Here is a 17479-nt window from a genome sequence, read left to right as displayed (position 1 = left end):
TAATTACAAGAAACACAAAAAATGCACCGAAGTGACACATTTTTTTCGATCGTTCATAGTGTGTCACGAGAGCAATGCATTGTGGAATATGGAGTTTGATTCCGTTAGTTCAAGTAAATGCTTGAGCTTGGTTTGCGTACAAACAAAGACAAACAGTCATGGCACGTCAATAAAGTATATTTTTGTTGACCAAATGATGACAAGCTTGTTAAAAGTATCCCGTGTTGTTAATAACCAGGAAGTACGGTCAAGGTGTCACGTGATCGTGTAAAGATGGCCGCAGTGGTGTGGTAAGATGCTCCTTATTCACCTAAAAATATGAACAAACTATTTCAGCGTTAATCTTGATAACGCGATTTCCCGTCATTGCAAGTTCTTCTGGTTTTATTGGAGCTGGGACGTATCTACTTCTCTTGTAAATGTCAACTTATGCGTGTTTTGTCCTACAGGTGAAATGTGACGTTAAATGTATTACCATCCATCCATTTTTTACCGCTTGTCCCCGTTGATCATAAAAAAAACACTTCACTTTAGAAGTGACGTCAAAAATTAAATAAATAAAGTGCACTAGTAAGCATAACCAGACTATACTGTTTGGTAACATGATGTGTTAAGAAATTTAAACATCACAGTACTATTCAAAGCCAGGCCTAGTAGAACCTGTTGTCTTCTTTTAATGATATTACTAAGAGTTGTTATTACTGTTATCATTACTGTGATGCAGGCGTTCTCGTTGGCGCAACTATGAAGAAGAGCTGCAGAGGACCCGTCTTGAGGCAGCTCTACTGGAAGTGGCTGACTACCATCCCCTTAAACCTATATTGGTAAACGACAACCTCCATGATACGGCTATCTTTTTACCTTTACCATTAACACAGTTCCATTGGTTTTTTTGATTATACATCACGTCATGACAAAAGTTAACTTACACCATTCTTTTAGTGGCAGAAGCATTATCCATTCATCCTTTTTGTACCGCTTGTCCCGTTTGGGGTCGCGGGTGGTTGCTGGAGCTATCTCAGCTGCATTCGGGCGGAAGGCTGTGTACACCCTAGACAAGTCGCCACCTCATCACAGGGCGCACATTAAGATGCTAAATATGTATTTAAGTTCAACCTATGCTTACAAAAATTACAGCCCATTTTATACTACGCGGATAGACAGACATCATTCACACTCACATTCACACGCTAGGGCATTATCCATCCATACATCCATTTTCTACCGCTTGTCCCGTTTGGGGTCGGGGCGATTTGCTGGAGCCTATCTCAGCTGCATTCGGGCGGAAGGCAGTGTACAACCTGGACAAGTCGCTACCTCATCACAGGGCCAACACAGATAGACAGACAACATTCACACTCACATTCACACTAGGGCATTATCAATCCATCCATCCGGTTCTACCGCTTGTCCCGTTCGGGGTTGCGGGGGGTTGCTGGAGCCTATCTCAGCTGCATTCGGCTGGAAGGCGGTGTACACCCTGGACAAGTTGCCACCTCATCACAGGGCCAACACAGATAGACAGACAACATTCACACTCACATTCACACTAGCTTTCACACACTAGGGCATTATCCATCCATCCATTCGTTTTTTGCCACTTGTCCCGTTCGGGGTTGCGGGGAGTTGCTGAAGCCTATCTAAGTTGCATTAGGGCGGAAGGCGCTGTACACCCTGGACAAGTCGCCACCTCACCACATGGCCAACACAGATAGACAGACAACATTCACACTCACATTCACACACTAGGGAATTATCCATCCATCCATCCGTTTTCTACCGCTTGTCCCGTACGGGGTTGCGGGGGGTTGCTGGAGCCTATCTAAGCTGCATTAGGGCGGAAGGCGGTGTACACCCTGGACAAGTTGCCACCTCATCACAGGGCCAACACAGATAGACAGACAACATTCACACTCACATTCACACACTAGGGCATTATCCATCCATTTATCCATTTTTTTACTGCTTGTCCCTTCCGGGGTAGCAGGGATTTGCTGGAGCCTAACTCAGCTGCATTTGGGCGGAAGGCGGTGTACACCCTGGACAAGCCGCCACCTCACCACATGGCCAACACAGATAGACAGACAACATTCACACTCACATTCACACACTAGGGAATTATCCATCCATCCATCCGTTTTTTGCCACTTGTCCCGTTCGGGGTTGCGGGGAGTTGCTGAAGCCTATCTAAGTTGCATTAGGGCGGAAGGCGCTGTACACCCTGGACAAGTCGCCACCTCACCACATGGCCAACACAGATAGACAGACAACATTCACACTCACATTCACACACTAGGGAATTATCCATCCATCCATCCGTTTTCTACCGCTTGTCCCGTACGGGGTTGCGGGGGGTTGCTGGAGCCTATCTAAGCTGCATTAGGGCGGAAGGCGGTGTACACCCTGGACAAGTTGCCACCTCATCACAGGGCCAACACAGATAGACAGACAACATTCACACTCACATTCACACACTAGGGCATTATCCATCCATTTATCCATTTTTTTACTGCTTGTCCCTTCCGGGGTAGCAGGGATTTGCTGGAGCCTAACTCAGCTGCATTTGGGCGGAAGGCGGTGTACACCCTGGACAAGCCGCCACCTCATCACAGGACCAACACAGATGGACAGACAACATTCACACTCACATTCACACACTAGGTCATTATCCATCCATCCATCCATCCGTTTTTTACCGCTTGTCTCGTTTGGGGTCGCGGGGGGTTGCTGGAGCCTCTCTCAGCTGCATTCGGGCGAAAGGCGGTGTACACCCTGGACAAGTCGCCACCTCATCACAGGGCCAACGCAGATAGACAGACAACATTCACACTCACATTCACCCACTAGGGCATTATCCATCCATCCATCCGTTTTTTACCGCTTGTCCCGTTTGGAGTCGCGGGGGGCTGCTGGAGCCTATCTCAGCTGCATTCGGGCGGAAGGCTGTGTACACCCTGGACAAGTCGCCACCTCATCACAGGGCCAACGCAGATGGACAGACATTATTCACACTCCCATTCACACACTAGGGCATTATCCATCCATCCATTCATTTTCTACCGCTTGTCCCTTCAGGGGTCGCGGGGATTTGCTGGAGCCTATTTCAGCTGCATTCGGGCGAAAGGCAGGGGAAACCCTGGACAAGTCGCCACCTCATCACAGGGCCAACACAGATAGACAGACAACATTCACACTCACATTCACACACTAGGGCATTATCCATCCATCCATCCGTTTTTTACCGCTTGTCCCGTTCGGGGTTGCGGGGAGTTGCTGAAGCCCATCTAAGTTGCATTAGGGCGGAAGGGAGCGTACACCCTGGACAAGTCGCCACCTCATCACAGGGCCAACACAGATAGACAGACAACATTCACACTCACATTCACACACTAGGGCATTATCCATCCATCCATCCGTTTTTTACCGCTTGTCCCGTTCGGGGTTGCGGGGAGTTGCTGAAGCCTATCTAAGTTGCATTAGGGCGGAAGGGAGCGTACACCCTGGACAAGTCGCCACCTCATCACAGGACCAACACAGATAGACAGACAACATTCACACTCACATTCACACACTAGGGCATTATCCATCCATTTATCCATTTTTTTACCGCTTGTCCCTACCGGGGTCGCGGGGATTTGCTGGAGCCTATCTCAGCTGCATTCGGGCAGAAGGCGGCGTACACCCTGAACAAGCCGCCACCTCATCACAGGGCCAACACAAATGGACAGACAAAATTCACAGTCACATTCACACACTAGGACAGTATGCTCCATCCATCCAGCCATTTTCTACCATTTGTCCGGTTCGGGGTCGCGGGGGTTGCTGGAGCCTATCTCAGCTGTTTCGGGCAGAAGGTGGATTACACCCTGGACAAGTTTCCACCTCATCACAGGGCCAACACAGACAGACAGACAGACAACATTCACACTCACATTCACACACTAGGGCATTATGCTAATGCTTAAAAATGTGCATTTATACAGTCTAACGGGGACTGGCAGCGTAAGCTCCAGCTCAGCCGTGACCCTAATGCAGGGATATTCAACTGAATCGTTTTTGGGGGCCACTATTCCAGAAATCAAAGGACCGGGGGAGCGGACTTCTCCCTTTACTTATTTTGTATATTCCAGAGAACCGGTTTCCTCTACAGCAGATGTTTGATTTTGGTCTATTTGTGTTCTAAGAGTTACAGGAGTGTTATGCTGTTTTTAAAAATCTGCTGCAAAAATTTGAGTCATTCACACATTCACATGGTATTCCAGAGGTACAGAGATGAAGAAGGGCTTTGATATTGGGTTGTTTGTGTGACAAAAGAGTTTGGGGTTGGCCATTGAGGCACTGGTACTGCTATTTTGGCATGATACCATTTCCAAGAGCACTTGTGGTAATGGTGTGGCTATGTATGTGTGTAGTGTGCATATGTATGTATTTATCATTTATGTGTATACAAGTTCATTAAGTTTTTACATTGAGTGAACAGGTAGTTCTAGATTAGAGTAAATTATGATTTAAAGAAAAGGGATGGGATTAAATAAGTGTATATTTCTTCTCACTCCTTTTCAAATATGTAAGAAATAAATAAATAAAAAAAATAAGAAGGAGAAAGTCCAATGCTCATTTGTTTTCGTTTTTTTAAATTTTTTTTTATTCTCCATTGTTTTCATTTTGTTATAATGGCTGTTAACGCTATAGCACTGTATTGGATCATGCTTGCTCTTGTTTTTTTTGTTTTTTGCATATTTGAAATAAAAATATATCAATCAAAAAAACATGTTTTTAAGTTAAGGCGCCGGCCACCAGTTGAATAGCCCAAGTGATTAATAAGGGAGGCCCCTAAAATGGAACCTTGATAACTACTTGCATAACTATAGAAGTTGAACCAATTACTATTGACTGCATCTGAAGTAAACAAGCTACACACTTAAGTTATATAAAGGCAAACATTTTGCAACTGCCAAAAGGGAGAGAACTTAAAGGGGTGCCCTGAGGAACGCCTTGTTTATGTACATCTTCAATTTGGACCGCGGTGTTCTATATTGATTGATTGATTGATTGATACTTTTATTAGTAGATTGCACAGTTCAGTACATATTCCGTACAATTGACCACTAAATGGTAACACCCGAACAAGTTTTTCAACTTGTTTAAGTCGGGGTCCACGTTAATCAATTCATGGTATATCTGTTAGCAAGGTTAAAATGTCAATGCAAAGATCTGCCAATGTGTTTACAGTGATCCAAGTTTATCTTACAACAGCAGCATTCTAGTGTATTTGGGAATTTGCTGCAAAAAGGTTTGTCTCTGTAATTTTGAACTGAACTGGGGTTCGGTATGGTGTCATTCCCTGGTCAGAATTGGCCCCCGGGCCACCACTGGAATAGCCCTTCCCTAATAAGTACAAGCGCTATAGAACATACCTCTTGTTTGAAGTCAACCAGCTTTTTTCGCTTCTTTAATCTTCCCAGGTGACAGACACCAAAGCCCGCCGTGGCAATCGCAAAGGCAGCACCTCTTCCTCGTCCTCCTCCTCTTCTTCTGTCGCCCCGGACCCACTCAGTTCCATGTTGGATGGAACCGATCCACTGTCCATGTTTGCAGCCGCCTCTGCCAGCGAGACTCCATCGACGATGCACAGTGCAGGGGTCAGTTGCACTTTTGATAACCCATAATTCTCTAACATGCAGTAGAGAAAATGATCATGCGTAGTGGTGAATTACATTCTCATGGTGGTACAGTGGGGCAAAAAAGTATTTAGTCAGCCACCGATTGTGCAAGTTCTCCCACCATACCCATGCTTCACAGTAGGTATAGTGTTCTTTGGATGCAACTCAGTATTCTTCCTCCAAACACAACGAGTTGAGTTTATACGAAAATGGTTACATGGATGATACAGCAGAGGATTGGGAGAATGTCATGTGGTCAGATGAAACCAAAATAGAACTTTTTGGTATAAACTCAACTCGTCGTATTTGGAAGAAGAAGAATACTGAGTTGCATCCCAAGAACACCACACCTACTGTGAAGCATGGGGTTGGAAACATCATGCTTTGGGGCTGTTTTTCTGCTAAGGGGACAGGACGATTGATCCGTGTTAATGAAAGAATGAATGGGGCCATGTATCGTGAGATTTTGAGCCAAAACCTCCTTCCATCAGGGAGAGCTTTGAATGGTTGACCAAATACTTATTTTCCACCATAATTTACAAATACATTCTTAAAAATTCCTTCAATGTGAATTCCTGGATTTTTTTTTCACATTCTGTCTCTCACAGTTGATGAAAATTACAGACCTCTGTAATCATTTTAAGTGGGAGAACTTGCACAATCGGTGGCTGACTAAATACTTTTTTGCCCCACTGTAAGTGTTGACAAAATACATTGTGTTTGTATGTATGAAAAAAACAACACGATGCTATGAAACTTAGGGTGTTGTACTCCCAGGACTCGGTAAAGAACAAGGCGGAGAAGGAAATACAGGCAGTGGGACCAGACTTTGAGCCCTGGTCTATGAAGAGAGGAGAGATCCTGGCAAGGTTCACCACCACTGAAAAACTTTCAATTGTGAGTCGTCCTCCATCGACACTTAAGTGTTCTCTTGCGTACTTATTATGGAGACATGCATGCTGAAACAGACGGTTTAGTTGATTTTATTTTTGATAAATACATTTTCAAAATTATGAAAGCCTTCTATACATGAAAAAACACCCTTTAGTCACCTTTTAATCCAATATACTAATGCTTAATCAGGGGCCACTATAATAAACATGAAAATGCTTAATAGAGGGCCAAAATGTTGTAGAATATGCTTCAAAATCTGGAAACAAATTTAGTGATATGGTGAAGCCAAAATATTTGTAGCTCAATCTGGCGAGGGACGACTGTGATAGAAACAGCTGGGGTCCCAACAATGGCCCTTAGGGACGCCACGTGCAATATCAGGTCTTGCAGATGTAGATTGATCAATTTTTAAACAGTTCCAATCCATTATTGCAATCACACATTTTTTTTGCTGTTATATAAATCAAATATTAATGATAATTATTATTATTATTATTATTATTATTATTTAAAAAAAAAAAGTTTAATATTGCTCTCAATGTTTTTTTTCTAATTCAGTTTTCTGTTTTATTTTCATAGAATCTATGCATGGGCTCCGAGAGAGGTAAGTCTGTGTTGTATCTACTGACCAAGAACCTAAATAACAAATGTACATCATTTGTGGTCAATTATTATATATTTGTGTGTTTTCCATCCAGGAAATTCCCAGACTCCGGGATCGTCTGCTGTCTCTGAGAAAGTTCGCACTCGCTTGGAAGAACTAGATGATCTAGAAGAGGTTAGTTAAAAAAAATCTACATAATAAGAACATATTTCACTTGATATAAAACAAAGTACAGTAGTACTTTAACTGACAAGCTCAATTGGTCTTTGATGGAGTTCTTAACTCAAAACACTTGTATCTCAAACCACTGTCTCCCCAGTGCTTGCCCTCTTCAAAACAGCTCAATTTGAACATGTAACATGCCTTTTAAAAAGAAAAACAAACTTCTACATAAGCAAATATAAAGCAATACAATAGACCATATTACCGCTTATTCCCTTTTGGGGTCGCGGGGTGCTGGCGCCTATCTCAGCTACAATCGGGCGGAAGGCTGTGTACACCCTGGACAAGTCGCCACCTCATCGCAGGGCCAACACAGATAGACAACATTCACACTCACATTCACACACTAGGGCCAATCTAGTGTTGCCAATCAACCTATCCCCAGGTGCATGTCTTTGGAAGTGGGAGGAAGCCGGAGTACCCGGAGGGAACCCACGCATTCACGGGGAGAACATGCAAACTCCACACAGAAAGATCCCGAGCCTGGATTTGAACCCAGGACTGCAGGACCTTCGTATTGTGAGGCAGACGCACTAACCCCTCTTCCACCTTGAAGCCATATATATATATATATATATATATATATATATATATGTATATATATATATATATATGTATATATATATATATATATGTATATATATATATATATGTATATATATATATATATATATATATATATATATATATATATATATATATATATATATATATATATATATATATATATATATATATATATATATATATATATATATATATATATATATATAGGTGTATTTATTAAAGTTAAATTGAGCAAATAGGCTAATTCTGGCAATTTATTTAAGTGTGTATCAAACTGGTAGCCCTTCGCATTAATCAGTACCCAGAAGTAGCTCTTGTTTTCAAAAAGGTTGGTGACCGCTGCAATAGACTGACTATACGACTAATAACCTCAGTAGTCTACAGCTGTCTTTGAAGAAAGGCACAAGCTTTCAAAGCAGAAGTCAACCATCAATGAAAACCCTCCTGGAATGTATTGAATGTCTTGTTAGGTGATGAAGCTTGTCCATGTGTGTACTGATACAGGGATCCCAGAGAGAGCTGCTGAATCTCTCCCAGCAGGAATATGCCAACCGTATAGAGGAGTTGAATCAGTCCCTGAAAGAGGCTTGGGGCTCGGACCAGAAGGTCAAAGCTTTGAAGATTGTAATCCAGGTAGACATTTTTGTGTCAAATATGGGAGAGGAAGTCTTCAAAAACAAACATGATGAACATGTGATGTTTTGTCCACCCCCTAAGAACCATTGTAACTATGTTTCAGTGCTCCAAGCTTCTATCTGACACCTCTGTGATCCAGTTTTACCCCAGCAAGTTTGTTCTCATCACCGACATACTTGACACCTTTGGTGTGTTAAGAACTTTTTATTTAATGGTTCTGCTCTTTTGTACAGCTTTTCTGACCCTTTTTTTTGTTTACCACGCACAGGCCGACTTGTGTACGACAGGATATGGAGCATGTGTTCAGACCCAAGACCTTTACCAGGTATGGATTCCATAGCCCCTTTGTGTACAGTCCACCTCATTGATTTCTTGTCCTGCAATATTTTTTTTTTTGTCAGACACATTCACAGTTGACGATGTTAACGACACAGCCAAGGAGACGTGCCTCAACTGGTTTTTCAAGATTGCCTCCATTAGAGAACTCTTGCCCAGACTGTATCCCAACCTCCAAGTTTCCATTGCTGTGATTATTTTATGTCACATCCAAGATGTTTACAACCCTGTCATCTTCATTTAGGCATCTTTAACCTATGTGAGCAGATATGTCGAAGCATCCATCCTTAAGTGCAACCGTTTTCTGAACAAATCGTAAGTACAGTATTGCAGTTTGTTTTGCCCTCAGTAGAAGATAATACAACTTCAGTGAAGTGAAGTGAATTATATTTATAAAGCGCTTTTCTCGAGTGAGTCAAAGCGCTTTACATAGTGAAACCCAATATCTAAGTTAAACCAGTGTGGGTGGCACTGGGAGCAAGCGGGTAAAGCGTCTTGCCCAAGGACACAACGGCAGTGACTAGGATGGCGGAAGCCGGAATCGAACCTACAACCCTCGAGTTGCTGGCACGGCCACTCTACCAACAGAGCTGTGCCGCCCCTTTACTATCACTGCATAAATTGTACAATGAAATTGAAGGTGTAACCCTAATACAATATGTAAAACAGTATGGTAAATATTATATTACACTTTTAAATCTATTGTCAGTTTCAATGTATGCAAATATGTAGTATAAACATGCTGACACATGACATATTTGATATGGAGGGGAGCAAATATGATGATACACATATAAACATGATTTGGAATGGTGCAAATATGATGATACCCATTTGATCATTATATGGAGTGGTGCACATATGATGATTGACATATATACATGATTTGGAATTGTGCGAATATGATAATATTTATCATCATGATATGAAGTGGTGCAAATTTGATGATAGACATATGATATACTCGACTTCCCGGGCGCGGCTACTGCTGCTGCCCACTGCTCCTCTCACCTCCCAGGGGGGGAACAATGGGATGGGTCAAATGCAGAGGACACATTTCACCACACCTAGTGTGTGTGTGTGTGTGTGACAATCATTGGTACTTTATGTTTACTTTATTTTAACTTTCATGAACATGATATGGAGTAGTGTTCATATTATAATACTAGAGCTGGGAATTTTTGACCACCTCACGATTTAATTACGATTACGATTCAGGAGCTACAATTCGATTAAAAATCGATTATTGATGCATCTTTAATTTATGTATATTGATGCAGTTTTACATCTCTTTTCGTTTGACTAAATAAGCGTTTATCACTTGCAACTTTTAAAAACAATGCATTTGTAGTAAGAAATTCCCATCACATTTCTTAAATTAATGGAAATGTGTCCAAAACTGAAACATAAGTGCCCTATGATAAAGGAGCAGGTCGGATCTCTCAGTGAGGTGGCTCGCTGCAGTCTGCCAAATTTTTGATATTGTCTGTATTATTATATTTACAATAAATAAATAAATACATCGATTATTGATTATTGACGTTTACTAAGCGATTTTATAATCGTCCATGTCCTGGTTGCTGTGCGTCTACTGTAAAAAATTATTATTTCCCCTACCTCTGGATGATAGACATATGAACATGGAGGATTGCAAATATGATGATACACTATAAATGGATTAGTGCAAAAATGGTCATACACATATATTCATGATATGAAGTGGTGCAAATATATATATATTTTTTACCTTTCAAGGTTCACAATCTACAGTATCTCATGTTTACACATCATAGGAGTGGCGCAAATATGAAGTGACATATATTAACTTGATATGGAATGGTGCAAATTGGATATTACACATATACGAACATAATATGGAGTGGCACAAATATGATAATACACATATGAACATGATTTGGAATCTTGGAAATATCATTAAACCCATGTGGACATGATGTGGAGTAGTGTACATATGATAATACACACATGAACATTGTGGTGCAAATGTTCATATGTGTGTTGCAACCATTTGAATATTTGCAAATATAATATTCGTGGTGCAAATATAGTATTACACATATGAACATGAATGGATTTGGGAAAAATGGTCATACACATAGAATCATGATATAAAGCGGCGCAAATATATATTTTTTTAACAAACTTTTTTACTTTACTTTTCAAGATTCACAATCCGTCTCATGTTCAACATCGTAGGAGTGGCTCAAATTTGATAATACACATACACGAACATAATATGGAGTGGCAAAAATATGATAATACACATATGATCATGATTTGGAGTGGTGCAAATATGATCATGCACACATGAATATGATACGAAGTGGCATGAATATGATGATGCGCATACGAACATATCCCCTGTCCAAAGGCAAAACCCAGTTACTAAATTTTGGTCAAAACTGAGCTGATAATAATTTTGGAGTTCCTAGGTGATATGCTTTACATTAGTGTATGCGATATTGTAATTTGTTCCGTAAGTAAGCTGTTACGCGCATGGCAGGACCTAGCAACTACCACATAACCTCGTAGATACAACAGAAAAACCTAGTATCTCAAGGGACCAATCGAAGCTTCTTTGTCAGTCGCCTTTTTGTCTTTAATGAGACATTTGCATGGATGGGGGCCGACGGTCAACCTGATTTTGTGATATTATGGCACGAGGGGATATTTGGAAGATTGGTCCAGGACGTTGCAAGCACCTTCATTAAATGTATTGTTCTTGATTCTTCCCCCTTGCATACTCTTTTGGGCAGATAACTGTGGAGGTCAAAATAAAAACTGGACGCTGTACACGGCTCTTGCCCAATGTGCAAACGCAGAATGGGGCCCACCCGAGATTGTGATAAAATATCTGGAGAAAGGGCACACGTTCATGAGAGCAGATTCAATCCATGGCTCAATCGGCAAGAAAATGAAAGCTCAAGAAAACATCTATACGTTTGATGACTTTGTAAATTTTTGTAAGACAGCATCAAGATAGATTGGTTTTCCTTTGTTTTCTCATAATCAGCTAGAAGTGAGTTACTAGGTTTTGCCTTTGGACGGGAGATATGGAGTGCTGCAAATATGATGATACACACATGAACATGATAAGGAATAGCACAAATATGATGACATGACATATGAGCCTAATATTAAGTGGTGCAAAATGATAATACAAATGATCATAATATGGAGTAGTGCAAATATAATAATACCATCCATTTTCTACCGCTTATTCCCTTTTGGGGTCGCGGGGGGCACTGGTGCCTATCTCAGCTACAATCGGGCGGAAGGCGGTGTACACCCTGGACAAGTCGCTCTCATCGCAGGGCCAACACAGATGGACAGACAACATTCACACTCACATATATAATACACATTTAGAAATTATATGGAGTGGTGCACAAACGATACACACATGAACATGGTGTGTACTGGTGCAAATATTATAATGCATACATGAACATACAGTATAAGGAGTGGTGCAAATATTACAACACATTAATATAATATGGTGTGGCACAAATTAGAGAACACACATGACAGTGATACGGAGTAATGCAAATATGATAATGCACACATGAATATGATATGGAGTGGTGCGAAAATGATAACACACATATGAACATACAGTAATATGATGATAATACGCATAAAGATAATGTAAAGTGTCACAGATATAATCCACATCTGAACATAATTTGGAGTACCGATAGTGCAAATATTATAACACTGAAATAACATAGAGTGGCAAACAATCGGATAATACACATATGACAGTGTTACGGAGTAATGCAAATATGATAATTAGTCATTGTTCATGGCAATTATTGCTTTGGAATAAAAATGTAGCAATGGTGATTTGCTGAGCTGTTTTTCTTTTACATACAATATGTCTCCTATGTGAGTCCGTATTACTTTAAAAAATAAGTTAAACTTTTTGTGAGATTTAACATTAACAATAAACCCTTCTGCCCCACAGTGGTATTCAGGAGACTCTCCCACGTCTGACTGCCATGATCAGAGGGATTGGAGACCCACTGGTGGCGGCTTACACCCGAGCTTACCTCTGCAGGGTAACACATTTATTAATAAGTCATATCGCTTTCTTTCCCATTATCACAAGCGCATATTTTTTCATTGCTGGCAGTGCATTTCTCCCCTAAGACTTCACCTGTCTCCTACCTTAATTCACCCACCTTTTAACATAGTTCTTGCCCACAGTAATCATCAATATTACACAGAAATCCAGTTAACAGTTGAATCCTTATTAGTTTTAAGCTAAAAGTTTCTGCACTGTTTATTCAAAAGGTTAAAATCTGATTGGACAAACAAAATAATGTATAATTGAGTGATCCTGATTGTGTTTAGGCAAGCAGATGGTAAGGATAATAATACTAATTATATTCTTTATACGCTGTTTTTCCTATCCAGGTGGGCATGGAGGTCGCACCCAGCTTGAAAGACAGCTTGAACCGAAACTTCTTTGACCTGCTCGGAACCTTCCGTCAGATAAGCGGGGAGAGCGTTCGCAAACAGCTGCTCACACAGAGGGTGGAGATGCCTGAATATCTGACTCTTTATTCCCCTGCCATCAACTGGATCTTGCAGTGTAGTGCTGACAGTGCCCCAGAAGTATGTGCTCATCATCATGATGTTGTGTGTTCTTTAAAAAGAAAGCACATGGCCCTAAAAAAATTGTCCCAGAGAATTTGAATCGGAATTAAAAGCAAGGAAATCCTCATTCACATTTTTCTGCAGAATCTTGCAGCCATAATTTAATAGTGTACTACATCATATTTGTTCTTATTTAGCTTACTATGTTTTCTATTTCAGCCTCTCCTAACAGAGATGATGGAGAGATGCAAAAAGCTAGGAAACAAGTAAGTATTATACCAAGGGTTTCCAAAGTATGGCCCAGATGCCATTTGCGGCCCACAACTAATTCTTTAACGGCCTGTGGCATGTTCTGAAAATATTATTAAAACAGATCATAAAGGTGAAATGTAATGAGATTAAATTGCAAAATCGTCTAATAGCACAGCTGCCATGCAGAAAGTTTATTTTCTGTAAAGCTGTCGTTGCTCAAAAATTAATAATAGGTTCTTATGCATTGTTGATCTATTCAAGGCTCCAATTACTTAACATTAAATCATTAATTTTGGGGGGGAAAATATTTACCATCATATAACATTTTCTTTCGCAAAAACGGCATAAAAACTAATATAATAATAAAAACCTATAATCAGATCTGAAGCTGATTTAGAGATTTAAGCTCTGGAAGTGTGGCCCTCTTGGATCTTAGAGAATTTTTGTGGGATTTGTTTTTTTAAACTGTTTGTTGCTCAAAGACAATAATTAATTGAAATCAATTATGTTTTGAATTATGAAACTATGTAAGGCTCCAATTACTTCACATCTTCTTAGAATTTTTCTTGGGGGGGAAATAGTGCACATTTTGTGTTTTGCCATAAATAACACGGTTTTGACAAACTGCATAAAACATTAAAAATGTGTATCGACAGACCTGAAGTTGAGCTAGGAATTTAAGCTTTGAATTAAAAAAAAAAGAAAAATTACTTAGTTTTAAAATGTTTATGACTGAGATGCTTCTGGTTTCCCAGGACCAACCTTATGAGAAGCCCCAAAGGTTTAAAGACAATCTCTATATTGTTGTGGTTTTGTGTTCTGACCTTTAAGTGTGTGTGGCCCTCAGTGGAAATAGTTTGGACCCTGCATTATGCTAATGAATGTATTTTTTTTGCCCTAAATCACATTGTGATACAAGTACAACGCTGTGCTTTACATTCCACAGTGCCTTGCTTTTGAATTCAGTAATGAGGGCATTCAGGCCGGAGTTTGTCGCCACCAGAGCCACTGACTTCATCGGCATGATAAAAGACTGTGACGAGGCTGGGTTCCCCAAAGTGGGCGCAACTTGTCTCTTTTAAACATACTTTACACAATAAAGTTAAATGTTTTTGTACCTATATAGGGCACAAACAGTGAACAAGTATTTTTCTTCTTTTGCATTGTAGCATTTGTTGTTCAGATCTTTGGGTCGATGCCTGGCTGTTGCTGACCCTCCAGAATCCGAGAGGCTAACTATCCTAAATGAAGCCTGGAAAGTTGTCACCAAAGTCCGCAGTCCTCGGGTACGGAGAGTCGCATGCTGCATTCACACGTACAGGAAGCTTACATTTATGACAACAAACTGAGTACAGTGGAAACTTGAATAATGAACGTTATTGGTTCTTCAACAGAGTTCGCAAATAGAAAAGCTTGTATATTGAAGCTAATTTCTCTATAAATAACAATGTAAACATGATCCTCGACAAAGTCCATACTGTAGTAGAGGTGTTTACACTTTGAATACACCATAAAGAGCTAAACAATACTGTGCAGTATATCAAACACACAACAAGGGATATCTATTTAATAACCCAAACATCCTCCTTGTATGGAGCCACCCTGCTAACACACACTCACAATCACTAGCCCTGTGGTGCAGTGAGTTTGAAATCAGAAAACTCCTTAACTTTAACAGCCAGGTCGCAAAAATTCAGGAATTCCAGACATTTGGGTTTTAGCGTGGTTCAGCTATTATTCTAGCCAACGTGGTATTTTTTCAAAGCTCTGTATAAAAGCTCTAAAACAATGCAAATTGATCAAGACACATTAGTTTCGTTTGTTTTGTGTCTGTGTCGGTTGCTTTCGTTGACATTTGGGAATGCTCGGAATAGAAATACCGCAAAACTGTGCTGTAATACGAGAAAACAAAATGGCTAGATTGCTAGAAAACATGTCGTAAACATCTTCACATTTTTAGGTATTTGTGTGTTTAACGTGTTACGATAGATAGTGTAGGATTGGTAAATATTGTGTAGGGATTTTGTTTTGAAATACTCAAGGTTGCAACTATTTCAACAAAGAAGGAGAAAGCCAGGTCAGAGAAGCCAAGGAAAAGATAACCAAATTCCACTGCATTAAAATCTTTCAAAGAAAGATTCAAACCCAGATGTGTCAAGATGTTGCTATACATCATGTACATTTGTTTATAGACAACGTATTTTATGTATTCATGAAATGCCTTTGTTTTGATGTGACCGTAATAAATAATTTTTTTCAAACCAAACAAAGCATTGAACTAATGAAATAAACTAAGGATGTTGTACATTTTGCAATGGTTAACATTGATATGGGGAAGATATCGTCTCAACAGAAGCATTGTGCTACTGATGTTGTGGTACAGTCATGAAAAAGTTTATAGCATCTAATAGAAAGTTTTCTTACATCTTTACAGAATGTATGCATAGGAAACACCTTCCAAAGCGTCTTAAAAATTTCAGAATATCTTCAACATCAGAGGGCAATGTCTCCTGATACCCCAAAAAGCCCCCCTTGATCTCCGGCTAATATTTTTCAGTTCCTTAAATCTTATTTTACCTAATTTGGATCCCTATCAATGATTACGAATACAAAAAATTAATCAATCTTATCTTGCTTATCAACTAATCTTCTTGGTGTGCAGCAGAAGGAAGGGGAGGAGGCAATGTCAACAACGCTGGGTACTTCCTGAATGTTTCCAACCACAGCCGGTTGTTGCTTGCTTTAGCTTCATATTGAGCTAGCAAAAGTAGAAAAATGCTGTAAATAGGCTAAAAAAACACTTAAAAAGCACACAAAGTAGCACTGAGAGCACAGCAGCTAACAATCAGAGCACCATAGATGGATCAGCCCGCCCACAATGCCTGTGCTGCCGGGCACACAATGGCTGTACTGCAAGCCACACAATGGGTGAATGAATTGTTCATACACCGAGATAAGGTTCGTACACCAAGGCTTATTATTTTTATTCGATCTGTGGTTTGTAAATAATAACGTTTCTACCATGATTTGTTGGTAAATGAAGGTTCTATTGTATTTCAATCCTTGTCACACAGGACTACGTCAACTGTGCTGAGATCTGGATGGAGTTCACCTGCAGACATTTTACGGTGAGTAAATGGTTTCATCCTTGGATGAAAGTAAGGTCTCTAAAGAAACCTTGCTTCCAGAAACGTGAGGTCAACACGGTTCTGGCAGACGTCATCAAACACATGACCCCTGACCGGGCCTTTGAGGATGCCTACCCGCAGGTTGGTACCCACAACCTGCCTTTTAAACTTTTCAACCTCCTCCTTGCCTGCTCTTCAAGTGACTCCCTTCTTGTTTGCACTCAGCTGCAGTCCGTGATCAGGAAAGTACTCGCCCACTTCCATGACTTCTCTGTTGTCTTCTCCATGGTAAGTGGAGGTTTCTAATCTTTCTCCATAAGCCACAACCCTCTTATGTTCAAGTTGCGTTCTCCTCCAGGAGCGTTTCCTCCCATTTCTGGACATGTTCCAGAAAGACGGTGTGAGGGTGGAGGTCTGCAGATCCATCATGGATGTCTTCATCAAGTAAAATTCCCCTCAGTTTGGTATTTGATGCTTGCGTTCCATTTACCTCGGAAGTCGCAGCTGGGAGTGATGTCAAAGCATTCCAGTTGCGATGTCGGGAATCAAGATGT

At 40.5% G+C, this 17479-nt stretch overlaps 1 protein-coding gene across 2 annotated transcripts in view; it reads left to right on the top strand.

Annotated features, from left to right (window-relative positions):
- The first annotated feature begins 151 nt into the window (after positions 1–151).
- Positions 152–17479, top strand: part of vps35l (VPS35 endosomal protein sorting factor like) — a 33277-nt gene continuing 15949 nt past the window's right edge. The window contains exons 1-20 of one of the 2 annotated variants that reach the window (XM_061909001.1): positions 152–290; positions 725–824; positions 5466–5642; positions 6441–6560; positions 7137–7161; positions 7256–7335; positions 8455–8583; positions 8690–8774; positions 8855–8911; positions 8988–9084; positions 9190–9237; positions 12911–13004; positions 13363–13563; positions 13765–13811; positions 14744–14855; positions 14967–15083; positions 16872–16925; positions 16986–17066; positions 17151–17213; positions 17284–17369. In XM_061909001.1, coding sequence (XP_061764985.1) covers positions 274–290; positions 725–824; positions 5466–5642; positions 6441–6560; positions 7137–7161; positions 7256–7335; positions 8455–8583; positions 8690–8774; positions 8855–8911; positions 8988–9084; positions 9190–9237; positions 12911–13004; positions 13363–13563; positions 13765–13811; positions 14744–14855; positions 14967–15083; positions 16872–16925; positions 16986–17066; positions 17151–17213; positions 17284–17369 — 1790 coding nt within the window. In that variant the 5' untranslated portion in view covers positions 152–273. The remainder of the gene's footprint in view (positions 291–724; positions 825–5465; positions 5643–6440; positions 6561–7136; positions 7162–7255; positions 7336–8454; positions 8584–8689; positions 8775–8854; positions 8912–8987; positions 9085–9189; positions 9238–12910; positions 13005–13362; positions 13564–13764; positions 13812–14743; positions 14856–14966; positions 15084–16871; positions 16926–16985; positions 17067–17150; positions 17214–17283; positions 17370–17479) is intronic. The other variant, XM_061909000.1, reaches the window with a different exon arrangement.

Source organism: Nerophis ophidion, linkage group LG08 (genome assembly GCF_033978795.1).
Source record: "Nerophis ophidion isolate RoL-2023_Sa linkage group LG08, RoL_Noph_v1.0, whole genome shotgun sequence".
Classification (NCBI taxonomy): domain Eukaryota; kingdom Metazoa; phylum Chordata; class Actinopteri; order Syngnathiformes; family Syngnathidae; genus Nerophis; species Nerophis ophidion.
The sequence above is the reverse complement of the archived record's forward strand: the minus strand, read 5'-3'. Positions and strand labels throughout refer to the sequence as shown.